Here is a 17,502-nt window from a genome sequence, read left to right as displayed (position 1 = left end):
CTGGGCTTGAATTGACACACACATGGGTTGCTAGAATTGGAGATGGAGGCTTAGCTTACTATGCCAAAACCTCGTCCCCCAGAGTATCACTTTTCATTTCATTCTTTCCCTGTGTCTTTCAGGGAGACATTCTTAATGTAGATAACATCTTCTATATTTTCATTTAGAAATTTTATAGATTCAAATGTACGACCCATTTTCAATTGATTTTGTACACACCGAAGCACAGCTCAAATTTGAACACTTTTTGGGGGGCACATACATATCCAATTGTTTCAACACTATTTGTTGAAAAGATTAATCCTTTCCCTTTAAGTTTCTTTAGATTTTTTTGTCCGAAACCAATCAGCCATATGTACTCGTGGATTTAGTCTGGTTTCTGTTTTGTTGACCTATTTGTCTAGCTTGATGTCAAGCCACTACTCTGTTGATCACTGTAGCAGTGTGCTGAGCCTTGAATCAGAGATGTAAGTTCATGATTATAATTGCTTTGCGGTATTTTTTTGTTCATGCTAGCTCTTTGCATTTTAAAATATAAAAATAGTAAATTATAACAGCTTTAAGATGTTTCTATAAATTATGAGTCTTTCCATGTCGACAAAATGAAATGAGAGATCAGTCTGCAAAGAACTGACATCCTGGTTCTTGTAATTTGTGCAGAATGTCTTCCCACTTGTGTAGATCTCATCTGACATTCCCAGGAGCTTTTCTGCGGTATTAATGTCCACATATTTCATCTTTTTCTCAGACTTATCCCCATCTTATATTTCTGACGCTGTTACAAGTGACATCACCTGATCATTTGTTTCAGCTGTTTGCCGTTAAAACACAGAAATAAAATTGTTATCTTCTATTTTGTATCCTACAACTTTATTCTTATCAGTTCCAAAAGTTCACTTTTTTGCTTGTTTCCACAGGATTTCCATGCCACATGCTAATAAAGAGAGACCTTTTATTTAGAATCCCGTAGGATGTTTATTTAGCATCAGGTCTGATTAGATCTGTGAACACCGTGATGAATACAAGGGCAAGGAATAGATGCCAGCGCTGAGCTCCCAGTCTTAGGGGGACACATTCAGTCTTTCAGATTATGCATGCTGGCAGCTGAGTGTTCCGTGTAGCTTTTCTTCGCAGGCTGAGAAGCTTTCATTCTATTTTTAGTTTGCTGAGATTAATTTTGTTTTTCATTTTGAATTTTGCAAAGTAGCTTTTCCGTCTCTATTGATATGGTCATATGAATTTTCCAGCTTACTGTGTTAACATTGTGAATTGCAAATGCTAAGCCAAACTCACAGTCCTGGAAAATTCCCACTTAGAGTAGCAGTTCTCTGTACTGTCGGACTGGTACACCTGTGCTTAGGAGCTGTTTTTACCTGTGGAATGTCGTTGGTTTGCTCGGTTTTGGTGTTAGCGTAACGCCTGGTTTATACCATGTGGATGAATGAAGCGAGGAGTTTGTATAGGCTTGTATTTTTGCCTTAAAAATGTAGAAAAAGTCTTGATGAAAATCCCATGTATACTTGAAAAAATGTGCATTTTGCTGTGGCAGGGTGGTGTGTTTTTTAAAGACCACTTATTTCAAAATTACTTTTAATGCTTTCCTGCTACATTTAACCATTATTATAAATCATCCTCTTTTATTTCTGCAGTGTGCTTGTTTTCCAAATATGGATCCCCTGAAATTAATACACCTTTCTTTGGGTTCCTGTTATCATGGTCTCCTTCTCGTACTTTCTCTTTTAATGTATTTGTCAGGATTTTTTGGTGAATTTCTTTGTAGTTATGTGCTGTCTGATTTTTTTTGATTTATTTTATTTTTATTAGAAAGTCAGATATACAGAAAGGAAGAAAGATAGAGGAAGAGTTTGTATCTGATGATTCACTCCCCAAGTGACCACAATGGCCACAGCTGCACTGATCTGAAGCCAGGAGCCAGGAGCCTTTTCCAGGTCTCCCACGCAGCTGCAGGGTCCCAAGTCTTTTGGCTATCTTTGACCACTTTCCCAGACCATAAGCAGGGAGCTGGGTGGGAATTGGGCTGCCAGGATTAGAACTGGTTCCCCTATGGAATCTGGGCACATACAAGGTGAGAACTTTAGCTTCTAGGCTACTGTGCCGGGTCTTGCATGATTTTTTTAAATGTCCAATTTGACAACCTTTTTTTTTAAATTGGTGTATGAAACCATTTCATTTTAATTGTGGTAATCAATATGGTTGGTTTTCAATATACCATATTGCTGTTTGTTTTCTATTTGTCCTGTTTGAGTGTTTTCCCCTAAATCCCTCTTACTCTGCCTGCTTGTGGCTAGCTGAACATTTCCTTTTGACTGCTTCTGATCTCCTTTGTGGGTTCATTATCTCTCACTTGCCTTGTCTTCCAAAGGGAGATCCTTAGCAGAGCTCCGCAATCCCTTTTTGAGCGGCTGCCTCTTCTCTGTTGCTTCACCTGAGGATGCTGATTTGTTTGTCCATCCTGGCAAGGTCCTCTCTGTTCAGATGGACTTCTGCACTCTCCCTGGGCTTCCCCTCTCTTCTTTGTTCTCCAAACTCCTGTCCATGTCAGTGGATAGGAAAGCTGGTAAGCTGGTCAGTGGTTGAGCCCACTTCACTAGCTTTCATCTCTCATGGATCAAATCCAATCTTTCCAGACTTCTAAGGTCATGACAGCATTCCGTGTAATTTGACATTTGCATGGTTATTATTTCAGATGGGGTGGTCCCTCTGCCTGTGTAGCTCTTCATATTGAACTTCACATGACAGAATCTCTTAGGTCCTGCTGCAAAAGTTACCCCCTATGGTAAGTTTTAGTTGATCCTCAGTCCAAATGAACCACCCAGTTAGCATCATGTCCTTTTGGTTCTTTGTCCTTGGATTACTTTCTGAATTTTTCTGGATAATTTAGCTATTAATGTGTTTTTGTATCCTTTGTGTTTGTAGACTACATACTTTAAGACACCATGGACCCTTTAGGTCCCGTTGTCTATGACTGAGATCTCTACCACCGCTTTACACGTTGTAAGCATTTGATAGACATTGACTAAAATGCGTATGTCCCTATTTTGTCAAACTATAAAATCTACCATTATTACCCAAATCATGGCCCAGCATCAAGGCTGGCTCGCAGGCTTACTGGGCCATGCTGAAGTGAATGCAGAAACTGGTAGGAAATTTTTAGAAGCCATAGTCAATAGAATAATTTGATGTCTATTGAACTATGTAATAAAAAATTGGGTGCTTATAGTTTGTATGTCACTCATAATTTTATTTTCTCTGAATTTATGTGTGATTTATAGAAGTATCAATCTGTGATGGATTAGAATTAAAGGCAAAACTAGCAGTCACACTGCAGATGGCTGGCAGATTCGAGTCCATATGCTATGTAGAAATGAACCCTGAATGTCTCAAATGACTCAAATACCAGGAATGCCAATTATTTGCCATCTAATTGTGAGTTAGATCAGAGTTTGTGCTTCTTCCTTGCACAGTGATGGCTATGTGCTAGGCAGGGTTGGCTACTTTCTCTTGTTTGTGCTTTGTGCTCTGACTGTAATTTAAGATTCGCCTCCGAGAGGGGAAATATCTCCATATCTTGTTTAGGATTCTTATGTTAGAAGTTTCTTTTCCTATTCTTTCTCATTTATTTATTATTCAGTCTTTCATTTCTATCAGTATGGTCCCTTGAATTATCAGTATGGTCTCTTGAATTATAATCGCATATTGTTTTAAAATTATTTTTGGTTCATAGTTTTGCAGCTTTGGTACTTGGGTACATTCTGGTTGGTGTCTTTGTTCCTTTGATATGTTATTATCCTGACAGCCTTTTATTTGAACACTATCTTATACATTTATAATTCTTACAGATTTTATGAGTGCACATATCTATATTAATGTGTTCATACTGCTGCCATGAAAATGCTAGAGAATGGATGATTGAAAAAAGAAGCATTTTCTTGTCACAGTTTTGGAGTGGGAAGTCCAGGATCAAAACCATGAAAAATTTGTCGTCTGATGAGGGCTGCTTTACAGTTCAGAGATGCCACCTTGCCACTGTGGGCTCATGAGGAGGTGTTTAGGAATTAAGGATTTATCCCCATTCATGGGGCACAACTCTCAAGACTTCATCACTTACCAAAAGACGATCATCTAATATCGTCATGCTGGGTATTATACTTTTTTTGCAGTGTCAGAGCAGTAATCCAAAGGTAACACTTCTTCACTTGAGTTTATTTCTGTTTGAGAAATACAGGAACTTAGCAAGTGTCTCTTTGAGGGTATCATGTGACAGTGAATTTTCAGCAAGTCAAGAGGTAAAGAGAATGTGTTTTTAATCCTTGAATTCTGATATTTGAGTTTGTTGAAGTAAACTGACACTAAACAGAGTAGCATATGCAAACAGGCTAAGGAGCCACACATAATATGATACTAAAGTAAGATCCAGAAGATTAGAGCTTAAGTACCCTCTTCTTAGAGGAAACGGAAGTGGAGGATTTATGCAGTTTTAGAGGAAGAGTCAATGATTTGATTTTTCAAGAGAGATGGGTACAAATCACAGTGGCCTGAGAGCCTGTCCTTCTGGTCCTTTGGATGTGGGGACAGTGACAGGGCGGAGCTGCGCTGTGAACAGGCTGGGTGGCTGGGGGTCAGGGCTCCCAGGTAAAGCCTGAGGAGGGAAGTTGAGGACCCTCTGTGAGCAGGCACGCTGCTGGCCTTTGGCGTCTCCTCTTGGCTTTAGTCCTCTCTGGGTAATGAACTTTCAGGGAAGGAAGCCAAGAGAGCAGCCTCTCTCCCAGCAGAGCTCTGTCTGTCAGGAGATGGAATAGAGATGGACTCCACGGCAGCTTACCAGCCTTCTTGGTTTCTTTGAATACAAAATGCTCAGGATGCCACACTGACGTATCTTGGAGTATCATTTTTTGCTGAGCCCCAGCCAAAACTGGTAATATTTAATAAATTTGAATTAATATGTCTGAAGGCTTGGTGCCATTCTTTTTTTTAAACCAGGGTGATGGGGATTAAAAATGTAAAGACTCCTTTAAAGATGCTGTGAAATTTGTGTCAGAGCTGAATTCTCTAGACTTTTAAACTTTTCCTCTGGGTTGGTGAGCTCTATTGTAATCATTTGAGTCTCATCTCCTTTTGTTTTCTCCAGTGACTTCTCTAGAGCGTAATGAGCTGTGAAGTGGCTAAGAGGTAAACAGGGGAGGGAAAAGAAAACAGATCTTGAATTGGACACAGATTGGGAGAAACAAGTCTCAAATAGTAGAAATTAAACCTTCCTTTTTGTGTCTTCGATGGAACTGAATATCGGCAGTCTAGGATTCAGAATTCACTCAAGATTTTGTTTTTGTTTTCATTCCTTTTCACTTCATTTTGTTATTGTTTATTCAACAGCCCATGAATAAATATGAGAAAACAGAGTTGGAGACTGAAACTCAGAAGCATGAAAGTCAGATGAGATCAATTTATTCTCAGCTAGTGTTCTGAAGGGAATATTCTCGTGGTTTAGCGATGCTTCGTATTTCTGAAAAAAAACAACTTAGTCTAAAAAATGGTCTCTTAACTAGACAACTATCAAATAGACATGAATTTTTGACTTGACATTTTGGGTACGTAGAGATGACTACAGGACGTCTTGAAAGACAAGATTGTATTTGTTTCCTTATTGATTTTTCTATTTGCACACCTCATGTTTGAGCTGTGACATGTGAGCATGAGAGAACTTGAGGTATGTTTAAGTCAGCAGGCAGAGCGTTGAGCTACAGACTCACCTGTCATTGCCTTTGGAAGCTTTTTGTTCCCTTAATGTAAATAGAAAAAAATTCCCCACCTTATCTCAATGGAGTTTTGTGCTTCTCGCATGGACAGGAAGGAGAGTAGAGGCAGGCTTTGTTCCGTGTGAAAGTAATGGTTACCAGGAAGAGAAAAACCCTGAAGCCCGGAGAGGAGTGCTGAGAAGGGAAATGCGTTAGGCAAGGCCCCTTTCTGTTTTCTTTAGCTTGACAATATCTCAGAGTAAGGGCAGAAACAATGTTGTATGCGAGTATATTAAGAAAATGTTTACTAAGCACGCTTTTTTATCCCTGCCGACATGCAAGACAGATGTGGCTGCTGTTAAGTCACATCAAATAGGGACTGCCTGTGCACCCCTTGCCTGTGTGTAAATATTTAACTAGAAAAACAGAAATATGCGAGTGGTCTGCAAGCAGGAAGCCACAAATTGTGAGTTTGAAATTTACCATGTGCGACTCATGAGCTCAGATAAGTAAAACCAAACGAACAGACTTGGCAGGTTTCGTAAATAATTCATGTTGTTTTGGCAGGGTGGGGAGAAAGAGAAAGGATTCGGCAGTTTTCTTGTGCTCCAAGCACGGTGAGTACGTGTACTTACAATCAGAGCACCAAGAATCGGATGGTGGGACTCTAGTTGCACGTTTTCATCTGAGGTATGAGTTATCACCTTACACAGGCACAATTACTGTGTCTCGTTATTTAGGCTACCAAGTCAGCACAGACAGCCAAAAAAAAAAAAAAAAAGAAAAAAAAAACACATATGAGAATACAGCTGAGAGTTCCTGGAAAATGGAAGGAAGAGAGGGAGGTTTGGGTGGGAAATATGCTTATATTCTTAAAACTATACATGAAAAAAAGCCATATATGAAATACATGAATTTTTTTGCTTTATGTAAGTAATTTTTTTAACAAAAGAATAATTCATTTTGGTGCAAGAAATTTTGAAATCCGCATGTAGTTTTCTTCATAATACGTTTTTTGTAACTTCTCGAAGACTACTTCCAAATGCGGATTTACCTTTGAAAGTCTCTAGACAGTGTCTTCTTCACGAGAAGAATATCTAGTTTGGTAATGCGCCCGAAATAATCCTCATACCTTTGGTAGGTTTTGGCTCATGAGCTTGGCTGTTGTTTATGACCCAATAGAGAACAATGCAATTACTAACATTCTGTTCATATTGTTTGGAAAATATGCTTGAGTACTTTATTATGTTACTGGAAAATGGGTGTGTGTTTGGTCTAGTGGTGAAGTCTCCATTTAAGATCCTGGCATCCCCCTGGATGGAGAACCTGAGTTTGTGTCAGTTCTTCTGTAGATGGTAGCTTTCTGCTTGTGCCCATCCTGGAAGGCAGCAGTAGCCGGGTCCCCTCCATCTCTCTGGAACACCTGATTGAAAGCTCCTGGCTCAACTTGAGTCCTGGACCTGCTATCATGAGTGTTTGGGGTATAATCCAACAGATGGATCCTCAGTTCACCTTTGAGAAGTGTCCCCAGAAGGCAATTCACAAACACACCCCTGAATGCCTGAACCCTGGATCTGCACACCTCAAAATCTTTTCCCTGTTGAGCCTCCACAACCAACTGCAAATCCAAGGCCAAACATACCATCAGACACTACACACAACCCCACTCTGTTCAGAGCGGTTGTAACAGCTGACCCATGGCAGAATAAAGTAGCTGAATATGAAAAAAGAACATATTCATGTGTTCTGTTTCTTTTCTCTCCAACACCTTTTTAAACTTTTGCCTTTTAGGAAGGATGCATAATCATATATTATTGTTGTTTTATTGATTTTTCTGAATGATTCATTACGTCAAGGACTCTTTAAAGTGATTGTTATCCATAGATAGATCTTTTGTCTAGTGTTCAGGTCTTTTGCCCAGTTTTAATTTTTTTCCACCATTTTATTATGAAATTAGAGGAATTCTTTATAGTCTGAATAAAGTTTGTTAAATATGTCTTAAATTTTAGATTTAAAACAGTTGCAGTCACAGAGAAAGAGGGAAGAGAGAGAGAGAGAGAGAGAGAGGCAAAATGGCTACAATGGCTAGAACTGGGTGAGTCTGAAGCCATGAGCTTCTTCCAGCTGGGAGGAGAAACCCAATAACTTGCATTCCCCTACTGCTTTCCCAGGTCATTAACAGGGAATTGGGCTGGAAGTAGAGCAGCCAGGACTTGCATTGGAACCCACATGGGATGCTGGCACCACACTGAGAGACTTAACCTGCTGTCTCACAGCATTGGTCCTGCATGTTTTATGAAAATTTTCTCTCAGTCTGTGGTTTGCTTATGTTCAAATTTCACTTTTGAACAGATGTACAATAGTGTTGTTAATAATATTTCTTCATAGGTTGTCTCTGGTTTTTTTGCTCACTTGCTTCTACTCAACTGTCAATTTGTGTATCCTTATGCCAATTTCACACTGTTTGGATTGCCATAATTTCATTATAATTTCTGTTAGTCTTGCTTATCCATCATTTGCAGTTTGTAGATTAGAGGATTTAGATATCTTTTACAAGATTTATACATAAATATTTTGTTCATTTTGAGCTATTGTAAAGAATTAGAATAATTTATTTATCTGTCAGGGAAACAGAGAGAGAGAGAGAGAGAGGGAGAGACCTTTCATGCACTAGTCCTCTCCTGAAATGGCTATAATAGCCAGGGCTGGACCAAATCAATTGTAGGAGCCTGGAACTGCATCTGGGTCTTCTGCATGGGCAGCAGGGTCCCAACCACGTGGGCTACTTTCCACTGCTGTTCCAGGTACATCAACAGAAGCAAAAATGCTGGGACTTGAGATGGGTCTCCTGTTTGGGAAGCTGGTGTCTCCAGTGGCACTCCACTCATTGTACCACCATAACAGTGGTGCCGGGGTTGTGTTTGAGATTTTATTTTCCATTTGTTTATAACTAGTAAGTAAGACTATTACTTCCTCTGTACCCAGGCTCTGTATTAGTCAGCTTTCATTGCTATAACTGACACCTGAAAGGGGCATCTTGGGAGGGATATGGTTGTTTAGAGGGTCACTGTTTGAGACTGGGCAGCCCCCTTAGGCTGTTGTCTGATGAAGGCTGAGAATGATGGGGTTAATGCAGAGAGACACTCCCACCGAGAGCAGCAAGCATAGACTCAGCATGTATATTCAGCCTATATAACCAGCTCTCTGTGAAGGGCATTCCCCAAGGTCATTCCCCCAATGGTCAGAAGACCTTCGATCAATTCTACACACTGGAGGCCATGATAAGATTAAGTATTCACCCTTAATCGTCAGTCATTAACAAAAGAACTTGGAGTCTAAATGAGTACATGAACTTGGGAGAGCCAAGTTCAATCCATGAAAGTCTCTTTCTAAGCTCTTTAGAGGAGACTGTATCCTTGGAGCCTGTCTGGGAATACAGGCAAACTTACTTTCTTTTTCCATTTTAATTCTGGTGTTGACTTATTCCTCTTGGGTCATTGGACTGGGCGAACCTGCCAGAACAATTCTGACCAGAAAAGCTAAGTGTGCACGTTGCATGGTTACAGCTGCCATTAGTTGATGTGGTGTCCATCTTTCACCATCAAGGTTGACGCATCAGCGCCTTTCAGACTGAAGCAATTTCCTCTTTGCTCATTTTCTATGTTGTCATGAATGAGAGTCAAGTTTGTGAAATCTTTTCTAATTCCACTGAAGTGATCACATGATTTTTTACTGTTTTGTACATGTATAAACTTCTTGTGATTGGGTCTAAACATTTAAATTTACTTTCCTGAAATGTATTTCCCTTTCTGTATATTACTTGGCTTCATTTGCCAATATTTTAGTAAGACTTTCATGTCAGTGTTTATGAGGGTTATTTATGTCTATTATTCTTTTCTGATAATTTCCTTCTCAAGGTTTGAGATTTGCTAGTCTCCTAAGAATAGTTTGAAAGTATATATTATATATTTTACTGCAACATAGAATTAATAATTATCTTCCTCAGAAGGTTATTTTGAGAATTAATCCTTTACATGCATGGATGATAGACTTATCTATATGTACAAATGTTACTGTTAGGTTAGAATACAATATTAGTATTTTGTTAAATAAAATTTTGTATTCTGACGTATCTAAGCTATGGCACCAGTATCCATTATTTTATTTGATGTGCTTAATTGGAATACAGTCTATTTGGCTCCATGTAAAACAAAAAATAAATTGATATGGTCTACTTTCAGTCGAGATTCATTATAATTATAAGAAGACACAGTGTGGAGTCCAAGGTTTACTTTCAAATGTTAAAAAAATATCTCCAATATAGCTTTGCATTAATGTTTAAGTGCATTTTAATTCTTCAAACTGATGGCCCCTAAAGAGGAGGATTGGTGATAATTATCCACTAATGCATTGTCATACTCAGTCATATTTCTCCCCACCCTTGGTCTTGGAAACTAAATTCTAACTCTATCAACAAAATGCCTATAATTGTGTATATATATATATGCACATTTATATATACATATATATGTATGTATTGTAGAATTATCAGGGATCATGCTTATTCTTTCAAAAAGCTGGTGCTTAAAATATATCTTTATTTGAAAGTGAATGTGTCTATCAGATTTTGTCCACAACTCGTTTTAGTAGAAGCCTTTTATGCTATCGTAGGTAAGTCTTCACGTGTAGGAGGTGCAAGGTGAGCAGAAGGAGGCCTGTCCATGGTTACGCATAACAAATGCTATAGCTTCTTGCCAGAGACTGGAAGAGCCAGAGAAAAAGAAGGAAGCTGCTGGGGAGCAAAGTGGTGCCTTCTTGGGAGAAAAGGAGAGGGAGAAAAGGTGAGCTATGTTTTCCTGAGTGCCAGCTCAAGGAAGTCTTAAAAATGTGCACATTTGGATTTTGCGTCTGTGTTTCTGGATTTTTCCATTAATTCTTCAATAAATATTCACTTAATCTTCTGGACTGGCGTTGTGGTGCAGCAATCTAAGCTGCCACCTGAGACACAGGAGCTCATATTATTGAAGTACCGGTTCAAGTCCTGGCTGCTCCACTTTTGATTCGGCTCCCTGCTAACATGCCTGGGAAGCAACAGACAGCAGTACAAGTAATTGTACTCCTGCACAATGGGGGAGAACTGTATGCAATATGAGATTCCTGACTTTGGCCTGGCCTAGCCCTGACCAACACAGGCATTTAGGGAATAAACTAAAGGGCAGAAGATCACTTTCTGTCTCTGCCTTACAAATAAATACAATGATTTAAAAAAAAAATCTCAAATTTGATTACATCTTCTCTATTTGAAGACAGAAAAATGAGCATCCCATGGCCAAAACAGGCCTGCACTATGAGCATGCGAGGTTAGTGAGTGTAGAACCACAGGACCGTGACAGATGCTGTGTAAGATTTAGGAACCGTGTTCCTCTTTGTGGGCCTGTCCCTTCCCCAGCTGTGACCCTTGTCACAGAGGACGTTGAGTTAGAGTCTCACACCTTAGTTCTCCATTTTGATTTATGTTTTTAGTCATGCTCAGAATGAAGTTTTTGATAAAAAAATACATATTTATTTTGAAATTCAGAGTAATATATTATATTATATATATATGTATATGGAGAGAGATACCATTCACTGGTTGATTTCCTAAATACTGCAATAGCTCCCAGCTCTGGGTTAGGCTGAAACCTGGGTGAGCCCTGGTTTCCCATGTTGGTTGCAGAAAGCCCAACACTTGATGTATCGTCCACTATTTTCCCAGAGAAGTTACAGAAAACTGTATCAGATGTGGAGTAGCTGAGACCTTAACCTGCTGCCATATGGGGATTCAGCCTGGCAAGCTGTGGCTTTCCTTGCTGGCCCCCTGAAATAAAGATCTTATAACTGAACACTGTGCTGTGTATCTGGACTACTTGTAAGTTACTGTATTCAAGCTAATAAAGCAGCTGTGGTTAGAGAAGTCCCTAGACTTTAGTATTTAGAAGATCTCCACATGCTACCCCCACCACTGTGCCTCTGGTTTTCAAGGACTCTCTTGTTCGCTGCAGAAATATCAGTCATAGAAATGCTCAGTGCCACATTGCATAGAAAGATCCAAAAATATTTGCCAAGTGCCAAGATGATTAATTGGTTAGGGCACAGGGTGAGCAAATACATTCACTGTCCCTGTTTCCTCAAGCCTTTCCATGTAACTGAGATGACAGATGCTAATGAAGGCCTAATTGCAAAGTGGATGGGACCCTGAAGGCTGCGTGCTTTACTCTCTGCCTCTCAAAAACAAGCCTGTTTCCGTAAGGGCATTTCCTCGAGGTATTTATGGAGTACAAAACACTTTCAAGAATTTTTTTCCTTTGGTGGTGTTGATGTGATCTTTTTTTTGATTTTTGTAAAATGAAGAGCTGTTCAGATTCCTGTAGTTTTCATGCAAAGACTTCAGATCGACTGGTAAAATGATCGAGAGATGTGAGAACTCAGTTGGAAACAGTAATTAACACGTCTCTGAACTTTAATGTTAGAAGAGGCAAATAAATGTTTAGTGTACCAACACAAGAGAGAGGAGATATTTCAAAAAGTAAAAAGATAGCAGGTGTTTTGGTATGGTAGTTAAGATGTTTCTAAGGATGGTTGTATCCAACAGTGGAGTGACTAGGCTTGAACTCTAGCTCAACTCTGTTTCCAGCTTCCTGATACTGTATAGACTACAGGAATCAGCAGGTGATAACTCAAGTGGTGGTGTTTGTGCCACCCATTTGGGATACCTAGATTGAGTTCCTAGCTCCCATTTTGCCTATCCCAACTTCTGACATCGGGGGCATTTGCAGCAGGGAGTGAATCTCATTCTTCTGGATACCTGTGCCTACCTTTCTTTTTCAGTAACAACAATTTAAAAATTCAGCATGAAGAAAACAAAGAAAATACTTTCCAGGTAGACTGGTCTTATTTTTGATTAGTCTGCCCTTACTGTCCTTGTAGGCAACATATTAAGTATGTATGTTTACATATTCCTTTGTACTTCTGTTGTTTGGCTCAAACATCTGTACCCATAAATACCAAATACCTCTGAGATCTTTAAAAAATTTTTTTGTTTTATTAATTACATTGCATTGTATGACATAGTTTTATAGGCTCTGGGATTCCCCCAACCCCTCCCCGTTCCCTCCTCCCATGGTGGATTCCTCCATCTTGCAGTATTACAGTTCAAATTAAGTCAAGAGTCTTTCATTGCAAGCATATACCAAGCACAGAGTCCAGCATCTTATTGTCTAGATAAATTCAATGGTTTCTTGGGGAGACCATCTCTGGTCTGAAGACATTGCTGGCAGAATATCATCCTGATCAATTAAAAACCACGACATAACATCAACAACAATTTACAACATTATGGAATTAATTGACATGGCATTGAGTAACAAATATGTTAAAAAAAATGCAAGTTCTTAACCACGTCCTGTGACTACTTCACTGACATTTTAATTTTGCTTTATATACAACCTGGTTCTATACACCTTAAAATGGATATAGGGTACTATTCAGTTGTCTCGTGTCTATTTTCATTTTAGTATTTAGCAGTTTATAGTGTTGAAGCATAATTTTGCTGAACTTGGCAGATTTTAGGATAGTCAAAACTGGCTTATAATTCTAACAAGGCATATGTCAACAGTTGAAGTGCAAAACAGTTTTAGAAGGGGTTTTTGAAAGGCAGATTTACAGAGAGAAGGAGAGATATGGAAAGATCTTCCATCACTGGTTCACTGCCCAGATGGCTGTAATGGCCAGAGTTGGGCTGATCTGAAACCAGAAGCCAGGAGCTTCATCCAGGTTTTTCAAGTGGGTGCTTGGTGCCAACATTTTGGGCCAGCCTCTACTACTTTCCAAGACCATGTGCAGGGAGTTGGGGGGTAAGTGATGTGGGTGAGACACAAAATGTGCCCATGTGGGATGCCTGTGCTTGAAGGGGAAGGATTAGACAGTTGAGCGACTGTGCTGGTCTGTCTACCACTTTTGGAAGAACTATTAGGAACACAATCATAGTGTCCAGTTTGATTCTTTCCTTGTTATTTACGTCAAACATTTTCTCCTGACCCCATTTTACTTTATTATCACTAGGTGAATAGGTAATATTTCAAAGACTTGTGTTATTACAATCAAAATCAAAATCAGAGGAGTGATCTTTTGACCAAAGTGAATGAATGTGAATGGTTATGACTGACCACCAAAAGCAAGAAAGGCTTGCTTTCTTATACCTGGAGGAAGTACCATGTTGAAGTGATCCCTCCTCCGTCTTGTGGGAAGTGGCAGGAGCAACAGGGCCAGAGACAATGTTTGGTTCCTTGGGGCTTTTATTTCTTATACATATATGTGCGTGCATAAACTTACACTTGATTTTGGAGTTTACTTTCTCACATGAAACATGGTAAAACCACACTGACTGGAACAATGATAAATTTAAACAGAGTTTGAGGTTAACCAAAAACACTTTTATTTAGCAGATATGGAAACATGGCAAAAAGCAAAGGAAAATTTGTCAAATATTCATTAAGTAAACTTTTTTAACCTTTTAAAATGTTCTGAAGGCACAAATTACATACTGCTAAAACTAAATACAATAAATCTATCCCCTTAGATATTTAAATACCATTGAGAGTCCTCTTGGATTCTTTAGATTTGTTTGACATAGATTCATCATATGATAAATGAAAAGTATCTTCAAAAGTATCCCAAATACAATTTTCATTTTTAATTGAACAGTAAGTTGTTTTCATATTTAAAATGAATATGTGAGCTACTTTATTGATAATGTAGAAAATAGAGCAAAGGAGCTGTTCCATGAGGAGACAACATAGACAAGTGCTTACAGGTAGAAGGTTAGCTAGTTGAGCCGTTACATCAGCCATATCTTCATCAAGATACGAAAAACAAAATTCTAAAAAATATTATTTGGTTAACACATTTAAAATTGTATCCATTCACATTGTACATGACATTTTGAAATATGTATGCCTTGTAAAAAGGCTCAATTAAGCTAAAGCATTATATTACCTACTTACCATTTATGTTATGAGAACACTATCATTTTCTCCTTCAGTAGTTGTTGTAAACTATGACCAGGTTATACAATAAATTGTACTTATTATTCTTATCCTACTGGAATTTCATATTCTTTAGCCATAACTTCATAACTTCTCTCTTCCCACCAGCCCCTAGTAACAACCATTCTATTCTCCTCTTCTCTAACTTTTTAGAATTCACTTAATGTGCTTCTTGTTGTTAAAATACTGGCTTCTCAATTATGGAAGTGTATAGTGATGGAGTACTGGGGTCTATCATATACAGATGTGGGGGTATAATGGAACATGCATCCCTGCTTCCAGATGAAAAATGGATTCCCAATGAAACTGTTGAACATGTGTAGACAATGGGATTCTGGACTGCCTGGCATAGTACCAGCAATGTCGGGTACACTTAAATAAGAGACTGATAGAATTAGGATTCCTTATGAAGGACTTCACCATTGTAGTAAAATGGGGAAAAATCTGTTGTGGGGGTGAGAGTTTGGGGGGGAAGCCCAGCCTATACGAAATTGTACCATGTATTTCAAAACTCAAAATAAAAATATATTTTAAAAACTTCATGATGAATTTTCGGAATTCTATATCTCTCATTTTCTCGATGTCCCCCTCAGTTAACTCTGAAGGTGGCTGAAACTTTTGTTCCTTTGCAGGAGAGTCTTTATAATATTCATTGTGCCTTTGTATCTTCTTTTGCCCTTGGTCATTGCAATTCTGGTTTGCAGATCCTTCTCCTTAGGGCAGACTTCAAAGCTGTGTCACCCACAGGGTTATGGTTCGACTTTATTGATTGGGTTTGGTAGCCGGTTCGTTGTTTATTGTCCCTTGTGTCACTCCCTGTCACAATTTTCAGGCCTGGGCTCTGGTGCTAGGGTTTTTGTCATGGAGCTCCTGTCTCACCAGGCTTCACCTTCTGTGATCCCACGCTGTGGCCACACCATTGTCTATACAGCCTTACTCCCACTTTCAGTTCAAATTGCCCAGGATTAGGGAGACACCAGCTGACCTAAATAACTGTTGTTGGGGATTCTGACCTTGTGGAAACCTCCTGGCCATTAGTTAAGGGTCACCTGGACCTATCTTTGTCTTTATTCACCATAAAATGGTGCTTGACATGGCACTGGTGGAGTTCTGGGTCTGCTGGCCGTTAGGTCTGGGGGTTACCCAGACCCACCTTGAGTGGAACCCGCAGCATGCGAAGTTGGCAATGTTTTCCCTGTAGGATCGGTGCAACGTGCTGAGCCAGAAGCAAGGCCGCTCTTGGCTGTGCTTCAAGTTCCACAGCCTATGTACCTGATGCAGCACTGGTGGGGGTCTGGGCTGTGAGATCCACCCGATTCCTGCACTGCACCTTGCAGTCTGCTGCTCTGTCTCTGCTCGTGGAGCAGCAGATGGGCAGTGGCTGTGTTCACCTGCTGAGCTATCAGTGGACTCACTTTCCCGTCTGGCTGCCACTGGAGCTCTGGCTGCTGGTGGAGCTCAGCTTGCTGCTTGCTGATTGCTGCTGGGTTGTCTGGTCACTACAACACCACTCACTGTCACTGCTATGTCTCTGTGTCCAAGGGTCCCCAGGTACCCTTTGCCATTGGCCTGTCCTCTATCTTTTTCTGAAATTTGCCCTCTGTGCTTCACCCTGGCTAATGATTTTCTGCCAGTTTTAACCTCTGTGTACCCTGTACTACCATCTTGTCTTCCTCGCAATTTTTTTCATGTATCTTAAGGAGTTAACTGCGTCCCTTTACAAAGCTTTTGTCATATAAGATGACGACATATTTGTAAGGGAGTTCCTTTTTTGAACAAATACATGCACAAGTTTGTGTTTTTCCAAAGAAAATCACAAAAGCCAAAATGTCCACCCTATTAAAAATTTACTTGGAAGGCAGAGAGGAAGAACAAAAGGGAGGAGCTGAGCCTAAGGGAGTAGGCTAACAGAAGGATTCATCTCTGGATGTCATTATGGGACGAATCATGCCACTCTTATTACATCTGGCTAAACTCTAAACCCAGTATTTCAGAATGTGACTGTAATTGGAGATGGGTCTGTAGAGTGGTGATTATGTTAAGTGAGATAGTGTGGGCCCTTAGCTGGACCTGCTGACACTATGCTCCCCTTCCCTGGCCTCCACATTTGTGGGAACAAAATCTGTACGACTTAAGCTCCTCAGTCCCAGCAAACCAAGACAACACCTTGTGGGAAACAGCCCACAGAGAGACAGAGATGCAAAGGTGGATTTGAAATGGTATCCGTAGGTGGTGGTTGGGGGGAATGGTGAGGTCCAGAAACAAAGTGAGATTTGAAGCGTGCCCAACAAGAGGTCCGAGTTGAGTGCATGTGGAGTGGGAGGACTCTGTGCGTGTAAGGGTTTTCCCTGTTCCAGTTTCAGTTCGGAAGAGATCACCACGAGGCACCTGTGGGAGAGCACCTGGTTGATCTCCATGAGGTACACCTTCTTGTCCTCGTTTGCAGATTTCCTGAGGCAGGACTGAATGCATTGCCTCTGCAACCTTGTGCAGAGGATGACATGAGCTTTAGGTTTCCCACTGTGAGGAAATGAGAGGACTCTGTTGTACTGTTGCACTCTTTCCCAAGGCCACTTTGTCTTTAAAATTTCATATTTTTCAGTCATTAAAGGGAACCTGTTTGCACGAGAGGATGAGGAACAAGATTCTGCATAAAAAAGCACAGT

General features: G+C 39.9%; 1 protein-coding gene across 9 annotated transcripts in view; it reads left to right on the top strand.

The window, feature by feature from the left end:
- Positions 1-17,502, top strand: part of IPCEF1 (interaction protein for cytohesin exchange factors 1) — a 184,317-nt gene that overhangs the window by 33,657 nt on the left and 133,158 nt on the right. The window contains exon 3 of one of the 9 annotated variants that reach the window (XM_040965299.1): positions 6,321-6,370. The exons of 7 other annotated variants lie outside the window; for them this stretch is intronic. In XM_040965299.1, coding sequence (XP_040821233.1) covers positions 6,321-6,370 — 50 coding nt within the window. Of the gene's footprint in view, positions 1-2,153; positions 2,798-6,320; positions 6,371-17,502 lie in introns of those variants that run through there. One more of the 9 variants, XM_040965292.1, reaches the window with a different exon arrangement.

The sequence above is a fragment of the Ochotona curzoniae genome, unplaced genomic scaffold (genome assembly GCF_017591425.1).
Source record: "Ochotona curzoniae isolate NIBS_2020 unplaced genomic scaffold, NIBS_Ocur_1.0 scaffold_3890, whole genome shotgun sequence".
Lineage (NCBI taxonomy): Eukaryota > Metazoa > Chordata > Mammalia > Lagomorpha > Ochotonidae > Ochotona > Ochotona curzoniae.
Note: the sequence above shows the minus strand (reverse complement) of the source record. Positions and strands in the feature narration are given on the sequence as shown.